Raw genomic sequence first — 19062 nt, 5'->3', positions numbered from 1 at the left:
CAGACATGTTCAATAACTGTTTCTGGTCTGTATTTGTAAAGATGCAGGATGATCTAATCGTATCACATGAGGATGATGAAGTATTTTACATTCACTAGGGAGAAACATTTTCAAACCAGCTGGTCCAGATAACTTTCACTCCTAAAAGAGTTCACTGAGGAGCTCTCTGGCCCGCAGATGTTAATTTTTAATAAATATTGGAATATAAGGAACACTCTAGAAGAGTGGATGCTAATGTTGTGCCGGTAGTCAAAAGGGGCAAGTGCCATGACCCTGGAAACCTGCAGGCCGGCTAGTCTATCAGTTCCAGGCAAAGTAACAAAAAAACTGATACAGGATTCAACTAATGAAGGCTTAAAGGATAGGAATGTTATTAATGCCAGCTAGCGTGGTTTTATGGAGCATCAGTCTGGTCCAACAAACCGGATTTAGTTCTATGATGCAATTACAAGTTTGGTTGATGAAGATGACTGTGTAGATGTATTTCAGAGTAGCAGCCATGTTAGTCTGTATTCACAAAAAGAAAAGGAGGACTTGTGGCACCTTAGAGACTAACCAATTTATTTGAGCATAAGCTTTCGTGAGCTACAGCTCAAATCATCGGATGCTCTGGAACTGCTCCCTACGAAGCCAGTCAGGACTCTGGGGCAGTCGCCTTTCTGCGAGCAGCCTGTCTTCAGGACACACAGCTCACACAGCTTCCACCTTCCTGGGTCTGACCTCGGAGCATTCAGCATCCTCTGCCCCTCTGTGCGCTTCCCACAGCGAGTCCGCCCAGGCTGGGTCTTGGGGAAGCCAGAGAGTCCTGCCCCCCAACTCCGCAGTCAGACATGACTCTCAGCCAGCCAGTAAAACAGAAGGTTTATTAGACGACAGGAACATGGTCTAACACAGAGCTTGTAGATGTAGAGAACAGGACCCCTCAGCCGGGTCCATTTTGGCAGGCAGTGAGCCAGACAATCATGTCTGCACTTCACTCCTCATCCCCTGCCAGCCCCAAACTGACTCCCCCTCCAGCCCCTCCTTCTCTAGGCTTTGTCCCTTTCCCAGGCCAGGAGGTCACCGGATTCCTTTGTTCTCCATCCCTTCAGCTCTCACCTTGCAGGGGGGAAGGGCCCAGGCCATCAGTTGCCAGGAAACAGGGTGTCGGCCATTCTCTGTGTCCAGACCCCTGCATACCCCTGCCCTCTAAGGCTCTGCAACCATCATACACCCTTATCCCACCCCCTAGATACTTAAGAACTGCCTAGGGGAAACTGAGGCACCCCCACATTATGCAGAGGAAACATTAAGAACAGTCCCGCTTTGTCACAGGCTAAAACCCACTGCATCGGATACATGCAGTAGAAAATACAGTAGGAAGAGATATATATACACAGAAAACATGAAACAATGGGTGTTATACAGATCTCAGAAAGCTGTTGTCAGTGGTGAATCAACATTTTATGGGAGTGTTTCTAGTGACGTGCCACAGGGATCAATTCTAGGCCTGATGCTATTTATCATCTCCATCAACGATCTGGGAGTGAAACATGGAATCACTGGTGATACAATTTGTGAATGACACAGAGATTGGGAGAGCGATGTATAGTGACAAGGACAGGGCAGTCACACAGAGCGATCTTGATAGCTTGATAAGCCGGGCCCACTCAAACAAAATGCCTTGTAATCCAGCCACATGCAAAGTTATATATCTAGGAACAAGGAATGCTGGCTGAACCTGCAGACTGGGCCTGTGTCCTGGAAAGCTGAGGCTCTGGAAAGGATTTAGGGGTTGTAGTGCACAAGCAGCTCAACTCGCTCTCCCAATGTTATGCGCTTGCAAAAAAAAAGAAGCTAATGCAATTCTTAGACGTATAAATAGGGGAGTAGCAAGCAGGCGTAGTAAGGATTTGATTTTACCTGCGTGTATATGGCATTGGTGAGACCAATACTGTGTACAGTTCTGGTGTCGACATTTTTAAAAGGATGTTGAAAAATTGGAGACTGTAACCTCCTGAATATCACAGGCCTTTACATTTTGCCCAGTTACTCCTGTATTTCACCCAATAGCTTATGTTTGGCTAGAGCATAAAGGCCTTCCAGAAAGGCGTCTAGGCTTGGTTTGATGACATCAAGAGATGGAATATCCACCACGTCTCTTTGGAGTCTGCTCCAGTGGTTAATCACCTGCACTGTTAATAAATTGTGCCTTATTTCTAATTGGTCAGTCTTGAATTTCAAGCTATCGGTTCTTTTTATGCCTTCCTCTGCCTTTAGTATCTGGCAGTTTCTCTCCATGAAGGTGCTTGGACAGTGTAACCAAGTCACCTCTCAATCTTATTTCTGATGAGCAAGACAGTTTGGGTTCCGTCATCCTCGCACCGTCAGGTGTTTCCCACATCTCATCTTTCCCCTTCTTTTATGTTCTCTGTAGCCTCCAGTTTTTAAACATCATTTTTAAAATGTTGCCACCAGATTTCTGTGCAGTTATTCCCACACGGGTCTCATCAGTGCAGTGTAGAGAGGTAAAATCACCTCCCTCCTATCATGCTCCTCTTCTCTCACAGCGGTGATATGGCTATAAATTCCATTAAAGTATGAGAGTCTCTCAGATGCTGTGTGGATGAGCACCGCAGAAAAGACCACGAGGAAATGAATAATGCAGTATTCAGGGCAGGCTTTGGCTGGTGTCCAGTACATAAGGCAAGGGTCACTAAAAGAAATATGAAAAAAATACCGACCAGCTGTTCATCCTGTGCACTGAATGAGCCAGCGGTCCTGTAGATGACGGTCTTATAATGAATGTGCACAAGGGAGCAGAATTAATGTTGCACAGGCCACATAAACGGGCTTGATAGTGCAACCTTCGTAGTGTTCTTTTATCATATATATTTTCTTTTTAAAATTTTATTTTATTTAAATTCTATTCCCAATAGATAATGTCAGTGTCAACCGTCCTCATCTGCCCACCTTCTAGCCCCCACTAATGAACTCATGGTCACAATACCTGTGGCTCTTGGCGTATACGGCCCTTTTCATCAGCAGCTGTCAAAGCACTTTACAAAAGTGGGTATTGCATGGTCCCCAGCCCCTATTTTACAAAGGAGGTGACTGAGTCACGGAGTGCTTGAGGCCAATGCTTCCAAGCACAGGGGCCCAGAGCAAGGCGCACAGATCCATGTTTAGGCACCTAGATCTGTGCTCTGATTTTCAAAGACTCTGCGCACCTCCACTTGCAAGGGTCCTGTGCTCAGTAGCTCTCAAATTCAGGCCACTTGTTTACGTGACTAACGGGGGCCTGATTTTTTCATTTCCTCCATTTCATGCTCGTCTTATTGCATGTTATGAGGCCTCGGGCCACAACCAGACTGTTTATGACCCAAGAAGTCTTTAAAAAGCTGGATACTAGCACTGGAAACAGGGGGGAAGAATGATACCCAACATGGCTCCTACTGATTGCTGAAAAGATTTGCCAAACATGGTGATAAAGGAGGAAATTCTGGGGAATTAAACTCAGGGCTAGAAAGCAGAAATTCCTGGGTTCTCCTTTGAGTGATTGTCCATACACGTATTCCACTTACGGTGCGCATGCATCCCGTGTGCCTGAGATCAGAGTTGTTTGCCTAGCAATGTCCAGCGTGGCCACAGATGTTGCAGTTCATTACTATGGCAATTGGCACCACCGTGGTAGATTTTTCAGAGTAGGTTCCTTTTTACGAGCAGATTGCTTATTTTTCCTCCTGGTACCAGGATGCCTCATTCTAAGTCTCCTGGTTTCAAACACTGACCCTTATGTATGGATGCTGTGCCCCATAAAAAATGTTAATTCTGTTTGGTGGAGGTGTGCGTCCACGGTAAATGTGCGATATGCAAGTCCTTTACACCTAGGTCTTGACAGGCAGGCCCATCTCCAGATATTTCTAATGGACACATCAATGAGACAGGCTTTGGCCCCTGCCTTGTTTGACCCCACTGTACACGAGCTGACTATCTGAGTGCTTCTGTTAGCACAATCTCTGCAACATCTGAAAGCCCATCTGCTATGGCTTCAGGCCTGACGCTGACACCCTCTGTGATCTTGGACAGTTCATGTCACCTGGCAGCCTCAGTTTCCCCATCTGTTAAATATAACTACAGAACAGTAAAGAGGCTCTGTGCAGGTGACCTGGGTTTCCTGTTCCTCACCCTCCTTCCTGATGCACACGCATCTCCAGTGTGTCTTGCAAGTTCAGAACACAGCCTGGGACCCCTAAGCCCCATTGTTCCTGCTGCCTGTTTGCTGTGGGCTGGGCAGCGTTTGTGCTGATCAGTGTCTCTTTGTGTCCCAGGTGAATGGTGTGAATGTGGTCAAGGTAGGGCACAAGCAAGTGGTGTCGCTGATCCGGCAGGGGGGAAACCACCTGGTGATGAAGGTTGTCTCCGTCAGCCGCAAGCCAGAATCAGACGAAGTCGTCCGAAAGAAGGGTAGGTGTGGAATGGCCTCTTATTTCTGAGCAACAAACAAGTGAGCTCCGCCTCATTCTGCAGGTTGTCCCCCCAGCTCAGCCTAGCCATTCATTATGCTGGGTTCAGTCTCCCACCAGCTCAAGCTCTCGGTATCTCTGGACCCTTTCTCTGCTGCCAGGGCCTATTATCCTGCTGGCCCGGCTCAGCCTCCAGTTCCCCTGGGGTCCTTATCCCACCAGCTCGGCTCATTTAATCCGGGGTGAGCTGGCTGGCCAGTGAATTGAACCGGGGGCCTCCCGAACTAAAAGCGTGAGTGTGCAGTGTGAGCTGAAGAGCTGTGCCCCTGGAAGTGGGCACTGTAACCACTCGTATCCTCGCCAGATTGGCCCAGCGTGGGCCTTGGACCCGAGGATGATACTTTGCCACTCGTTACCAGGGCCTGTTTGTTGCCCTGGCCCTGCCCAGCGGAGGTGAGACCCACTGCCTGCTGCTCTGTCCCTGGTGACGGGAGACTGGCCCCTTGCCTGCGAAGATCGACGGGGTTTTCACAGCAACAACGGGAGGGAAGTGAAGGTGCAATGGCTGTCCGGGTGCAGCCTGAGCTCCCAGGCCACCCCTGGGCTGCACTTGGCACAGGAGATGCTGCAGCACGCAGCATAGGCCTTCGGGCACCGCGTCGGCCAGAGCCCTGGACTGCGCGAAGCAGGGTAAAGCCTGCCAGCGTAGGATACGTCTCAGGCTGGCGGCTCCAGCAGGACAGAACAAGGGAGTCCTGACCAGAACAACGTATCATAAACCAGTGTTACTGGGCACCCCAGGCTCAGGATGGCATGTCCAGGGCTCCCCCAGGGCTGAGAGAAGCACCCCAGACTCTGGCTCCGTAGGGCATCCCGATGTGCCCCTTCTAGCTTCTGCCAGGCAGAGCCCCCCACTGTTCACCAAACGAGATCAAGGGCTGGAATCTCCACTCAGAGCTCAGAGGAATTAGGGGAGGGGGGGCCACAGGGAGCCAGGCGTGGCTTCCTTATCCTGAGCCACAGGGGCCCTTAGGCCCTTTAGTCAATGGAGGACAGGGCAGAGCAGAACTCTGTTCCACCATGCCCCCCCTGCCCTGCCCCTCACCCCTTTCACGGGGCCTTGGGGTGTTTGGCATTTTTATGCAGGAGAATTATTCACAGACCATCCACATAAGCAGCTGTAGAGGACTGGTGAATTCAGCCCTGAGTATATAGGCTTTCTTTGGCAAGGGGTTGTACCTGCAGGCCTCCCAGCACGGACCAAAAGACACTTGAGGCTTTGGCAATTCCAGTGGTTCTGTGCGGGAGGAGCTCATTGTGAAGTGTTTGTCAGGAGAAGGGAATTTCTTCTGGTTTCTGGCACAGGTCCTGCCATCTAGAGGTTTTCCCAGTTGACCAAAGGAGTTTTTTTTCAAGGGTGGAGAGGTGCCAGGTGCGGATTGTGCCCCTGGCCTGGAGAGGGAGGTGCCGGATGCGGATTGTGCCCCGGATGCGGATCTTGCCCCGGGCCCAGAGGGAGAGGTGCCAAGAGGGGATCTTGCTCTTTGCCCCAAGGAGAAGGTGCAGGGTGCGGTTCATGTCCCCAGCCCAGAGGGAGAGGTGCCAGGTGGGGGTAGTGCCCTTGGCCCAGAGTGGGAGGCGCTGGGTGGAGTTTTTTCCACGGGGCCAGGCCGGGTGGGGATCATGCCCCCGGCCCGCAGCGGGAGGTGCCAGGTGGGGTTTGTGCCACGGGGGAGGTGCTGGGTGCTCCCCTGCTGAGCCAGGGAGGTGTCTGGGGCACATGGAGCGTCAGGAGGCTGTTAGAGGAGGAGGGTGGTTGCAGGGGAGAGGCCCCTCTTTCCTCCACGCCATGGGACCCGCATGGACCTTCCGGCCGGCAGCAGTTCCCTGGGGAGGTTCCGAGAAGTGTGATCCCCAGCAGCCGGGCTGAGCGCAGGGGGTGGACCGGGGGCAGGCGGCAGGTCAGAGCGAGTGCTGGTTTAGCGGCGAGGGTCTGTGTGGCGAAGGAACCCGTTCCCTTGGGGAGTGTGGCTGGGCGCCAGGCGCTGAAGGAAAGGGAGGACTGAGGCGCTCGGAAAGCAAGACACGAGGAGAGGGGGAGGGAGGCAGCTCTGTGCTGACACTAAGAGCTGTAATTATATTGTCACTGCTCGAGAGCACGAGTCGTGGGAAAGACTGAGGCTCAGGAGCTGGTGCTGGGATCTCTGCCGGGGTCGCTTCCTCCTCCTCTTCCCGCACTTCCAGCCTCTTCTGCCCCTGCTCTCCAGAACCAGCTTGCTCCCCAGGCCTGCTGCGGGGGCCCTACCTGGGAACCGCACCCCTGCTCTTTCCAGCGGAGTGGCAGAGAGCGGAGTGAGTGTGCGGGCTGCCACCTAGGCCGTGGCCTCACCGAGCCGGCTGGTACCCGGGCCCTGGCATTCACCGAGCCAGCTGGTACCCGGGCCCTGGCCTCACCGAGCCGGCTGCCACCCGGGCCCTGGCATTCACCGAGCAGGCTGCCACCCAGGCCCTGGCATTCACCGAGCCGGCTGCCACCCGGGCCCTGGCTCACCGAGCCGGCTGCCACCCGGGCCCTGGCTCACCGAGCCGGCTGCCACCCGGGCCCTTGCAGGCTCCCCTTGGCTGGAGGAAGATTGTTTCTGCGGGGCTCTGATCGCCCAGGGGCCAAGGCCGCCGTGCCCCCGCCGCAGAGCTCTGCCCGGTCTGGCCTCCTCTCCTCCCAGCGCGGGTCGGCCTGTGTTCCTGGCTCATGGAGGCCTGTGTGGGAGCAGCGTTCCCTGCCCGAATCCGCCCCTGTTGGGGTCTCTGATGCAGGCAGCTCGGCACCAGCCTGAAGCTCTGGTTCCCATGGTAACGCCTGAGCGTTGAATCCTGCATTGTTCCAGCCGAGCAGGCGAGGAGGAGGCACCTGAAGTGAAGAGGAAAAGCCTTCAACTCATCTCCACTCCCTGAGCCCATGGCATGGCACCTCTCTCCGGCAGAGCCACCGGCGGGCCTGGCTAGGGAGCCCCTCTCCCCAGCCCTGCCCCTCGCCACAGCGCCCACTGCTCGTGGGCTTTCCCACATGCGCCACGCGGCCCCTCAGCTTGGCACAGAGACATCCCTCTCCAGCCCTTCGCTGGGGCCCTGACACCGCCGCCGGGCCTGGATCCAGCCTGAGTTCAGAGACGGGGCGAGGTGGGCACTGGGCACTGCAGGATGGACTCCCCCCCAGGAGCTGGGGAGTGAGAGGCTGAGAGCCTGGACTCTGTCCCCCTCTCCTACCCTCCGCCCATGGCGTGCACGGAGGGGAAGCAGCCAGCCAAGCTGTTTGCCGAGTCACACAGGCAGCCAGCTGCCTGCGGGTGAATTTGAGAGAGAGGCTTTCCCAACCTGATCCTCTCCTGGCACTGCAGGGGTGCGAGCAGCCCAGGGACCATGGCTTGGACTCTCGCAGGCTGAGGGTCTGTGGTTACCTGGGCGCAGGACGCTCCCTGGCAGACCTCAGCAGTCCCAGGGCTGCCCTGTGCCCTTGGGACCCTGTGACTGGGACAATGAAGAAGTTTGCTTCCACACGCAGCCTTAATAAGATTCTGCAGCAGTGCGACTCCTCGTCCCGCGAGTACGAGGAGATCCAGGCTGTGGAGAAGAAGTGGCACCTGCACTTGGCCACTCCTCGCAAGTTCCTGGACAAGAAGTGCAAAATGCCATCTCTCTTCCTTTCAGCCCCGCCGCCTCCCAAGAGAGCCCCCAGCACCACCCTGACGCTGCGCTCCAAGTCCATGACGGCCGAGCTGGAGGAACTAGGTAAGCAAGGGGCGCGGGGGCAGACGCAGGAATGCCCAGGTGCATGAGGAGCATGCGCGGGACATGGAGAGTGCAGGGACACACCCAGCAGGAAGCCACACGTAACACACGCTTCCCTGGGGGGGGGGACAGGTGGGCGCTTGGAGGGACGCACGCACACTCCACACATGGAAGTTTCTGCAGGGCTTGGCCTGTGCAAAGCGTCGCTTGCCACCAGCGCAGACGCAGCCAGCAGGAGAAGAAACCCTGCGCAGAATCACCCGATCCCCGGCGTCTGCACCGCCCGTGCTCAGGGGTGGGGCCCTCTGAGAGTGCTTCCCGGCAGCCACGCATGCCCCCCGGCCTGCACACATGCTGTTCTCGGCAGCCCCCACCCCCTGTATGTGTCCAGTAGCCCAGTGTCTTCTGCCTTCCTGCCCTTCCAGGTGGAGCCCCCCCACTTCCTGGGGTCACCATGCAGCCCCCCTCCCCCCACACTTCCGGGTGTCGCCAGGGAGCCCCCCTCCCCCACCCCTTCCGAGTGTCACCACAGACCCCCCCCCCTTTCCCCAGTTCCTGGTGTCACCACAGATCCCCCCTTCCCTGCCTGCTTCCAGGTGCTCCAGGGAGCCCCAAGCGCTTCCCGTCTGTCCTCGTGGAGCCCTCACCTTATTCCAGGAGTTCGGACATTCCTGCAGAGCCCCCTGATCCCATGGCCACCTCCCGGCGCCCCTGCACACACTTCCACGTGCGTCAGGGCTTCCATATGCGTACGTAGGGCACTTCCATGTGTGTCAGGGCTTCCACAGCTTGGGGATCACAGCTTGTTTCCTGTGCATAGAAATGGTCCCCTGTTCCAGGCCAGAGTCTGCCCAGTACGCTTTGCCTGCCTGGGGGTGCGCATGTCGGCTGGGCTGGCTGGCTCAGAGATGGGGCAGGGGCGTGGGCCTTTGCGGGTTCTAGAGTGGGGTGCTAGCCAGCCGCAGGCACCAGAGGTAGTGAGGAATCTCCTTACCCCCTGTGCCCTTGTGCCCCGAGTCGTGTTGCACGCCCATTTGGCATGAAGGGTGTGTGCTGTTCAGGAGCCCAGGGCTGGAACCGAGGTGCATGCTGAGCTCCGGAGCCAGGAGCTCTGGCAGAGTTGAGTGGAGGAATCTTGCACAGTACCTGCCTGCCCCAGCCCCGGCTCATCATTGCTTGGACACTGAAAAGCAGCGATGTGTCCACCGCTGCCTCTCTGAGCATCGCGCAGTGGGAGGAGAGATGCTGGGGTGGGGAGGGTCTCCCTGTACCAGCGCCTCTCTCTCGCATGGCCCTTCTCACCCAACTGTGCCCTTGGCTGGGGCTAGGCTGGCCCTAGTGCTTTTTAAACAGAACTTTGGAGTCCACGGTTTCCTTAAGCTTTTGTGTCCGGTCTCCTCATCGCTGACCTGGCTCCAGGCAGGAGCAGCCCTTCTGGGTCAGGCCCCTGCACCCTCAGGCTAGGCATCGAAATCTAGGTAATGGTGTCTGATAAGGTGTCTCTTCTGGTCACCGAAGGAAGGTCCTGACTCCTTGGTCGCGCCCCCGCCAGGGGAAGCGCTGGGTTTGAACAGTGGGCATTAGGCAGGGCCTTGGGCCAGTCCGAGTCGTCTCCTCTTTCTTGCCTTTCCTTTTGAACACGTGGGACACAGCTGCTCAGCTCAGCGGTTGGTGCTCACAGGATTGTGCCCCAGGCCTTCTGCTCTTGCAGGGCAGCTGATCAACTTGGTGCGGGCCCATGAGGGTTGTGAGTGGACACTGACAGGAAGCACGGCGCTGTGCCCACGGCAGGCCGTCATCGGAGACTGGCATGTGCACTGCCCTCGCATGTAGATGGGGACATGCCAGCCTGGGCACTCGCCCAGCAAGTCACTGTGCACACACAGGAGGGACGCATGAACGTGTACTATATGCATGTGTGAAGGCAGACACAGCTCTCCAGGCATGGGGGTGCAAACTCACAGCATGGAAAGGAAAGTCCCCAGAAAGGCAGGAATTGTCTCCCTGTGGGGGGAGATTTAGGGAGAGTCCCTGCTCTGATCTCCCTGGGGGGTCATTGACAGCCAGTCCCTCCATCAGGCCTCGGGGCAGCAGGGGAAAAGCAGACGCTCTCTTCCTCGTGTCCTGGGGCAGGTTGCCCTGTGTCTCCCTGGGGGTGGGGGGAGGAGAGTGATTATCAGCCAGGCTCTGCCCCACCTTTCTCTGGAGTGAATGGGGGGAATTAGTGGCTGGTCTCTCTCCCACCTCTCCCCAACAGTGAGGGTAATCTGCAGATTGTCGGGGTCAGTTCTCCATCACTGGCCATCTTCAGCCAGGTAGGAGGTGTATGTGAAAGCTCTGCTCTGGGAATGAGCGGGGGGCAGCCCCTTGGTGGCCTGTGCAATGCAGGAGGTCAGGCTAGGGGGTCACAATGGTCCCTGCTGGCCTGGGGATCTGTGGAGCTCCTTGCAGGGTGATGAGCAGTGAGCCCTTCCCCACAGGCTCTTGGCGTGGGAGGAGAAGAGCAGCTGGTCTCTGCCCCATGTCTCCTGGGAGTGGGGGGGTTAGCAGCTGGCATCTGCCCTGCCTGTCCTGGGGGAGTCCTTGCCCTGCAGCTAACTTGGAGAGGCATTATCGGTCAGCCCGCATCACGTCTCCCTGGGGTGGATTCAGTGGCCAGTCCCTGCCCTGTCTCCCTGCGGGGTAGTTCGTAGCCAGTCTCTACCCCACGTCTTCCCAGGGGGTTAGTGGCTGGTCTCTGTCCCTCCACCTTTCCCGGGGGGTTAGCGGCTGGTCTCTGTCCCCCCACCTCTTCTGGTGGGGGTTAGCAGCTGGTCTCTGTCCCCCCACGTCTCCCGGGGTGGGTTAGGGGCTGGTCTCTGTCCCCCCACCTCACCCAGAGGGGGTTAGCGGCTGGTCTCCGTCCCCCCACCTCTCCCAGGGGGCGAGGGAGGTAGCATCTGGTCTCTCAGGTCCCTGGGTTTCACAGGTCAGTCCCTGTACCCAAGGTGAGTGCTCCTTGGGGGGTTGGGGGCGCACTCTCCTTTGCACCCTTCGAGCCGCTTGTGGGTTCTGTGGCGGGGCCATGTCAGCCCAGTGGAGAACGGTACATTCCCCATGAGCCCCTGGTGAGCAGTGGGGGCTAAAGCCTCCTCCCTCCGAGAGGCCTTTCTTGGTGTTTGTCTCCTCCAGGACTTCAGGCATCCAACCCTGTCCAGGCCTCCCTCCACTCCTCTTCTGCCATCATCTCTCCTGCTGGGCTAGTGCTGGCCATGGCCCCGTAGCCAGGCAGGGCTGGGCTCAGGTCTGCCTGGGCATGAGGGTGAGGGTGGGACATGGGAGAGTCGGCCTGGCCTTGTGTCCTATCGTGCTGTGAGTCGCAGTGCCGCACTATGGCCCTCCTGCTCCCACGAAGGGGCTGCAAAGAGCCGCATTATCGTGTGCTGGCCCCATGCTGGAGGAGTGAGCATGGACCAGGCCTCGGGGCTGTCCGAGCCCTAATACACCGCAAGCGCCATTGCAGAAACTGGGAGGTAACTGCCCGGAGAGCCACCCCTTGACTGGCCAGAGCTTAGTTCCTGCCAGGTGGGCCCAGCGTCCTCCCGGGTGTTGAGAAGCTGGGAGTGTGGGGCAGAGTTAGGGAGGGCAGCTGGCGAGGAGCGAGCGGGACAGGGAGCAGGGACTGTGCATGCCATTCATGTCCTGTGTTTTGTTTCTTGATTCCAAGCCTCGATGCGGAGGAGAAAAGGGGGTGAGTGAAACTGTACAGCCTGGGGGCTCTTCCCATCCCTGCCGAACCCCACAACGTTCCTGGCCTTCATCCTCAAGAAACCCCTTACACCTCCCTTCAGAAAGTGGGTCAGGGCTAAGTGCACCCCAGGAAATCCCCGAATGAGCGCAGATCTCAGCAGAGCTGAGGTTCCCATGCCCGATAACAGAGCAGAGTGCAGCTGCAGAGGTGACTAGCCTCTTGACCAGATGCTCAGAGTGGGGAATTCCCTTGTCAACTAGAGTCCCAGAATCCCAGGCCCTGGTCCTTCCCTGCTTTCTATCCTTCACGCTGCACAGGGTGGGGTAAAGCTGATGGCCACAATCCTCCATTGGCTTCAGTTTGCTTCGTGCCTGTGCCCCACTGAAAGCAGCCCCTGCATAGGGGGTCATTGGGTGCTACCCCGTCCTGGCCCCTGGAACTCACAGCTAGATGAAGTAATGACAACTAACCTGGCCACGCTCACTACTAGGTGCAAACCCTCGCCTTGCCTATGTAGACAGGTCAGCGGGGCGAGGCTGATCCCGTCCCATGGTGCTGTGTTTCTGTGCGCTGATACCCTGAGCCCTGGCCGGAGGCAGGCACCAGGCGTGGGCTGGAGCAGGCGGGCGTCACAGAATCCCCAGCTTTTCTGGAAGTTTGGTGCCAGCTGTACTGGTCAGAGGCAAAACTCTGCTGGTGCTGGTGCAGGAATGTAGAGCACCCTGATGAGGGGGCCAACACCCCCTCTCCTTCCCTGCGAGGGAAGGGCAAACCAGGCACCAGGGAGACACCCAGTCTCGGTCACAAGACCATAAATTGAGGAGCGCCCTTGGGTAGCCTCCCTGACTTTCAGCACAGCCAGAGAGGAAGAGGGGATGGGCAGGGAGGGAGGGGCCCATTTAAGGGGGCTCGCTGGGGGGAAAATGAGGACATGGAAATAGCTGTTGAGTGATGCTCAGCTCTGTCAGGCTGGGGAATTGTCCCTGTAGGCAGGAGGGGTGAGCCCGTCTCCTGGGATCTCCATAGAACTAGCTGGGGGGCTGCTTTGGTGGACGCTCTCTGCTGCAAGGCACACGCTAGCCGTGACTTCATGGGGCTTTTCTAGCTCGTGCCAGGGCCCCGCAGAGGCATGTGGCTGTTAGCGTCAGTTCTCTCCTCCCACTCTCGTGGCCCCACTGAACGGTCATTCATTACCGGAGGTTTGGAAAGACGATTGTGATGTTTCCCGGGCACCAGGCCCGCGAGGCACCTCGCTACCCCCTGCTCTTAACTTCAGGGAGCCTCGGCTGTGCCGGCCAGTGGTCAACTCCCCGACCCCACTGGCCACGGGCAGCACAAGCACTTCCCTCCCAGCCCACGCGGCACCACTGTCCCCTGCAGGCTACCGCCAGGCAGTCTTCCCCCCCAAGTGCTCCGAGCAGCCCCCTGCTCTGCCCATGGGCCACTCACGGAATTGCCAGGCCTGCTGTTCCCAAAGGAACAGTACCCAGCAGCTTAAGCCGGACACCTTGGACCACGGCCCCGCTTACCACACAGCATCTGCATTACGTTTATTTAACAAAGACCAAAGTTGTCTGGTGGCAAAGGGAATATTGGAAACGAAGGGTTACATAGAAACAAAACTGTCACACGTACTCTAGAGCCTGCGCTCAGCACACAAGCTGCCTGCTTGTCCAGGAAGGTCCTGCTCACCCCAAAGGCCTTCTCATAGTGTCTTCACCAGGATGGCTGAGACCCTTCCTTCCTGGGCCCAAACCCCATGGAAGCTTGCCCTCCCCCCCAATGAAGGGAGCCAGCGTGTCTTTCTGCACCCCAGATATATCAGCCCAGACCTTTGAGCTTCACCTAAAAGCAGGGTACCCTGCCCCCTGCTGTTTACATCTTCCTGTTCATTTTCCTCCCAAAGACCCCCATTTGACTCAGTGAGAGAACAGATTTCTATTGTAAGCCACACAATATGCTTTGGTTAGCCAGGGAGATGTGTGACCCCTTCTTGAGACGCCTGTCTCAAAGCACACAGCCTCCGAGAGACTTGCTGTTAACTCCAAAGCCTCAGGAACAGAGTTTCCAGGAGATATACAGATCTCCTTACGTATTGCCTGCACACGTTCCACAAAGATAAAGCCTTGTGTGGGACTGTTTTTTTAGCCCCGCTCCTGTCCCGCCCGCAGTCCCCACTCCCACTCCCCCTCGCTCCTGTCCCACCCACAATCCCCACTCCCCCTCGCTCCCGCCCTGCCCACAATCCCCACTCCCACTCCCCCTCGCTCCTGCCCACAATCCCCAACTCCCACTCCCCCTCGCTCCCGCCCCACTCGCAATCCCCAACTCCCACTCCCCCTTGCTCCTGCCCCGCCCGCAATCCCCGCTCTCACTCCCCCTTGCTCCTGCCCTGCCCACAATCCCCAACTCCTACTCCCCCTCGTTCCCACCCCGCCTGCAATCCCCGCTCCCACTCCTCCTCGCTCCCGCCCACAATCCCCACTCCCACTCCCCCTCGCTCCCGCCCCACCTGCAATCCCCAACTCCCACTCCCCCTCGCTCCCGCCCCACCCGCAATCCCCAACTCCCACTCCCCCTTGCTCCTGCCCCGCCCGCAGTCCCCGCTCCCACTCCCCCTCGCTCCCGCCCTGCCCACAATCCCCACTCCCACTCCCCCTCGCTCCTGCCCACAATCCCCAACTCCCACTCCCCCTTGCTCCCGCCCCACCTGCAATCCCCAACTCCCACTCCCCCTTGCTCCTGCCCCGCCCGCAATCCCCGCTCTCACTCCCCCTTGCTCCTGCCCTGCCCACAATCCCCAACTCCTACTCCCCCTCGTTCCCACCCCGCCTGCAATCCCCGCTCCCACTCCTCCTCGCTCCCGCCCACAATCCACACTCCCACTCCTCCTCGCTCCTGTCCCGCCCACAAATTCCCACTGCCACTCCTCCTCGCTCCTGCATTGTTTCTTACATTTTTATCCCACTCTCACCCGCAAAAACCTTAGATCCCACAAGAGAGACAGATTCCCCCATACTACTAAAAAAACAAAAACAAAACCACCCAAACCAGTCGGTTAATATGTTTGATATCTAAATGAAATTCAAACACAATTTTTACCACTAAAAGAATAAAACAAATCTTGCATAAACCATGTAAAAAAATACTTTAACTCCTGTTATAATAGACATCAAATCGCTTTTTATCCCTCGCTTAAATTTAAGTAGTAAACCCTTTATTTGAAAAACAAAGACAAACTTGCTTTCCATTTCCATTGCTGAAATTCGGTTTGTGACAAACTGACAAGAAATTTAGTGTTTTCCCAGAAATTACCGCAGGCTGGGGGTTTTGCCCACCCAGTCCTGCCTCCAACAAAGTCCATTTTATCTGCTCCTGCTCTTATGGAAGTGGGTCCTGCAGGATCCCAGTCCCACTGGAGGGCTCTCCAGCCCAGCTTCAGGCGAGAGCTTACCTGACACTTCAGTGAACCAGAGTGTACGTACCAGAGCCCGGGGAGCCCGGTGACCCTCTGCCACTTGCCATCAAGAGGCCCTTGGGTCACAGCGACAAAGCCCGGACGTGAATCGGGCTTTCCAGGTGGGAGTGCCCAGGGCGCAGGGCCTGACTGTTCTGTCGCTCGTGTCATCAGTCCTCAGGATTGTGCCCTCACAGGTACCAGGGATGATGGCTGATGTGGCACATTCCCAATCTCCTCAATTCAGCAGAGAATTTAGCGCATGGCCCGTCCTCTCCTGCTGTCTTCCTGGTGCTCCGCTTTGTGCAGCCATAGAGGGGGCACTTGCTCTCCAAGGCCCTGGATCCTGTCCACTGGCCAGCCCTGCAAATGGTTTGGCTCATGCCCAGGAGGGGACAGTGGAGAGCCACCTGGGCTCAGTGGGTGGGGTTGTGCACAGATGTGGGGCTGTGGCTGTCGAGATGGGCACAGCGCCTGGTCCTGGCTCTCCCCACATGAGCTCACAGGAACTCCAGCCGTACCAGCACGGGGAGAGAGGAGCTAAATCAGACTTCTGCTGCCGTCTTCTGGGGTGGGCCGCCCTCCTCCACCGGCTCGCCCAGGCCAAGTCCTTGGCTTTCAGATGTTCTGGAGCCACTTTGTCCACCACTCCAGAGAAGCATTGCACATGGCCAGTGCCTCCCGTCCCATGAGTCTCTGGCTCCTGACTGCTCTATACAGCTGTCAGGCAGTGGCGCCAGGGGTCTGCCCCAGAGAGGGTTTGCAGGTGGGTGGCCAGCTCAGCAGGGATCTAGTAGCTCCTAAAGTTTCCACCCCTAGGGAAACCTAGAGCAGTGGTCCCCAAACTTTTCAGGGTCATGCCCCTGTTACCCCAGTCTGTGCCTCCCCACAAGCTGGGTCTGGGAGCGGAGCAGTGGCTCCAGTGGGCGGGGGGAGGATGCAGACTGGAAAGGGGGCCAAGGCTGGACACAGCTGGGAGTGGGAGCAGAGCTCCGCCCAGGGGCTGAGGCTAGAAGCCAGAGCCACAGGCGTGGGGCCAGGAGCCTGGGCACGGGGCCAGGAGCAGAGCTGGGTGGCACTCCTTCCTGCCCCACTGGGGGCTGGTCCGGGCCCCAGCCATGCTCCCCCAAATGGGGTACACCCCACAGTTTGGGGACCTCTGACCTCAAGGCTCTGTGCCATGGAGGCACAGCAATGCTCACTGGGGGGGCGTGAGGTCTAAAGTGCAGCGACACGCTGTGCAGGAACTCACCTGCGTGGCCCCTGCTGGTGCAAACGTACCGCAGTGCTGATTCGCACGTCGATGGTGCAGACGGCTGCGCCAGGCAGACAAGCCCTTGGGGACAGCTGCTTTCATGGAGCGATGGCAGTCTCCCCGAGTCAAGGCTGTGAGTAGCTTTCAGGCAGACTCAGTCTGAAGCTCTCTGCCTGAGGTGGCAGGTGTGGTCGCCGCTGGCAGAGGATTCATGGGTTTGATTGCTGTCACGGGCCCCACTGCAGACTGGAGTGCTGGATATTTGAGGGGTTTTCAAGTTTTCTCATTTTTTCCCCGTCTTAAAGCAAAAACGATTGGCCTAGCAATGCCAAACGTGGCTCGTTCTGCTGTCCCCAGTGAGCACTGCTGCCTTTGCCCAGCCGGTACAATCACTCTGGAGCTCTTCCATGTGCTTCTCTTGAACCTCTGAGATGTCTGTGTTCTTTATAGACGCTGCAGCTGTGACATTCCAAACTCTCCGCGTTTCCTAAAGCTTCTGTTTGGCTCGCCAGGCTTACAGGGTTTAGGACTTGAGCAGCCACAGATTGGAGGCGTAGAGGCCCACGTTCAACGGCCAGGCTGGACAGAGTCTAGACGTTTGTACATGCCTTATGGGCGCTGGCCGAGCCTGACAGCCACCTGGACAGTCATTCTTTTCAGGAGACATATTTCAAAAATTGAAAGTATTTCCTAGAGTAGACAAAGGGCATCACTGGGAATGTAGGGAAAGGAACTGCAGCAACACATGGCAGTTAAAAACGCAACCCAACCCGGATGTTGGCCAGCCAGAAATTGTAAACTAGGTGAAACTTTAGAAGTTCCTGTTGTTTGGAAGGGCAGCAATACAGACATGGCCTGGGCAGTGAGTGACGGAATGGGGCTGCTTCCCTCAGGATGGCACATACTGGCTAATGCGGCACTCACACCTGAGCCCGTACCTGGATGTAATGTAAGCAAATGATGGGGGTAGGGGCTTCGTTAGGATTGCAGGACTTAGTGCGAAGGAGGAGAGTGAACAGCAGCTGCCACAAACTCAGTCTCCACCCGATCTGTGGCCCATCCCCAAGTGCAGAGTTCAGCCTGTCCCCTGCCACACACTGATTTGGCTTTATGTCTGAATTTCCAGAGAAACTGGATGAGATCTTGGCAGCAGCTGAGCCCTCGCTGAGAGCAGACATTGTCGAAGCAGATTCCAGGGCAGCCACTGTGAAGCAACGACCCACGAGCCGGCGCATCACGCCCGCGGAGATCAGTGTGAGAGAGGAGGGCGTCTGGGCATGGGAGGGGGTTCTGCTTACTGGCGTCCAGCAAGGACGGCAAGTGTTATAACAAGCATCTAGCTGTGGGGCAGCAAACAGCAAGGGTACAAAGGAGCCAGAGCAGGGAGACGTTTTCTTGGGATGGAATGTGGGGGGGTAGGTTAGCTGAGAGGACATTGGTCAGCATAGTGAGTGGAGGGAGGCCAAAGAGGTTGCAGGAGAGAGGGGGATGGGAGATGGGGCAGTGGGCTCATGGGGAGATGCTAGAGAGATTGCAGTGGGGAGGGAGATGGGGGAGCAGATGGAGTAGGGGGGTCGTGGAGTGCAGAGGGGAGGCCAGAGGTTGCAGGGGAGATGGGAGGCCAGAGGTTGCAGGGGAGATGGGGGACCAGAGGGGAGGCCAGAGGTTGCAGGGGAGATGGGGGAGCAGAGGGGAGGCCAGAGAGGTTGCAGGGGAGATGGGGGCCAGAGGGGAGGCCAGAGGTTGCAGGGGAGATGGGGGGCCAGAGGGGAGGCCAGAAGGGTTGCAGGGGAGATGGGGGAGGAGAGGGGAGGCCAGAGGGTTTGCAGGAGAGATGGGGGGACAGAGGGGAGGCCAGAGGTTGCAGGGGAGATGGGGGAGCAGAGGGGAGGCCAGAGAGGTTGGAGGGAAGATGGGGGGGCAGAGGGGAGGCCAGAGGTTGCAGGGGAGATGGGGGAGCAGAGGGGAGGCCAGAGAGGTTGCAGGGAAGATGGGGGAGCAGAGGGGAGGCCAGAGGTTGCAAGGGAAATGGGGGAGCAGTGGGGAGGTCAGAGGTTGCAGGGGAGATGGGGGGCCAGAGAGGTTGCAGGGTCAATGGGGGGCCAGAGGGGAGGACAGAGAAGTTGCAGGGGAGATGGGGGGCCAGAGAGGTTGCAGGGGAGATGGGGGACCAGAAGGGTTGCAGGGGGTCATGTCCAGGGCGATATCGAGAAGGCCAGTGGCCATGCTGGGTGTGACGGGGAGATGGACGGTGAGGCGGTGCAGGTGGCAGGGAGGACAGTGCTCCAGGTCTGTCCGGCGTGAGAGCGCAGGCTGGCTGCAGCATGTCAGGGCACCTGGGGGTTGAGTCTGGGATTTCGGGAAGATGATAAAGGAGGGAAGACAGTCC

The 19062-nt window shown here is 57.5% G+C and overlaps 1 protein-coding gene across 10 annotated transcripts in view; it reads left to right on the top strand.

Annotated features, from left to right (window-relative positions):
- Positions 1-19062, top strand: part of SHANK3 (SH3 and multiple ankyrin repeat domains 3) — a 772487-nt gene that overhangs the window by 707770 nt on the left and 45655 nt on the right. For 9 of the 10 annotated variants that reach the window (XM_073329053.1, XM_073329055.1, XM_073329059.1 and 6 more), the window contains 4 exons: positions 4311-4446; positions 8151-8231; positions 11938-11961; positions 17800-17927. In XM_073329053.1, coding sequence (XP_073185154.1) covers positions 4311-4446; positions 8151-8231; positions 11938-11961; positions 17800-17927 — 369 coding nt within the window. The remainder of the gene's footprint in view (positions 1-4310; positions 4447-8150; positions 8232-11937; positions 11962-17799; positions 17928-19062) is intronic. The other variant, XM_073329054.1, reaches the window with a different exon arrangement.

This window comes from Lepidochelys kempii, chromosome 1, assembly GCF_965140265.1.
Source record: "Lepidochelys kempii isolate rLepKem1 chromosome 1, rLepKem1.hap2, whole genome shotgun sequence".
In the NCBI taxonomy this organism is placed as follows: Eukaryota; Metazoa; Chordata; order Testudines; family Cheloniidae; genus Lepidochelys; species Lepidochelys kempii.
The sequence above is the reverse complement of the archived record's forward strand: the minus strand, read 5'-3'. Positions and strand labels throughout refer to the sequence as shown.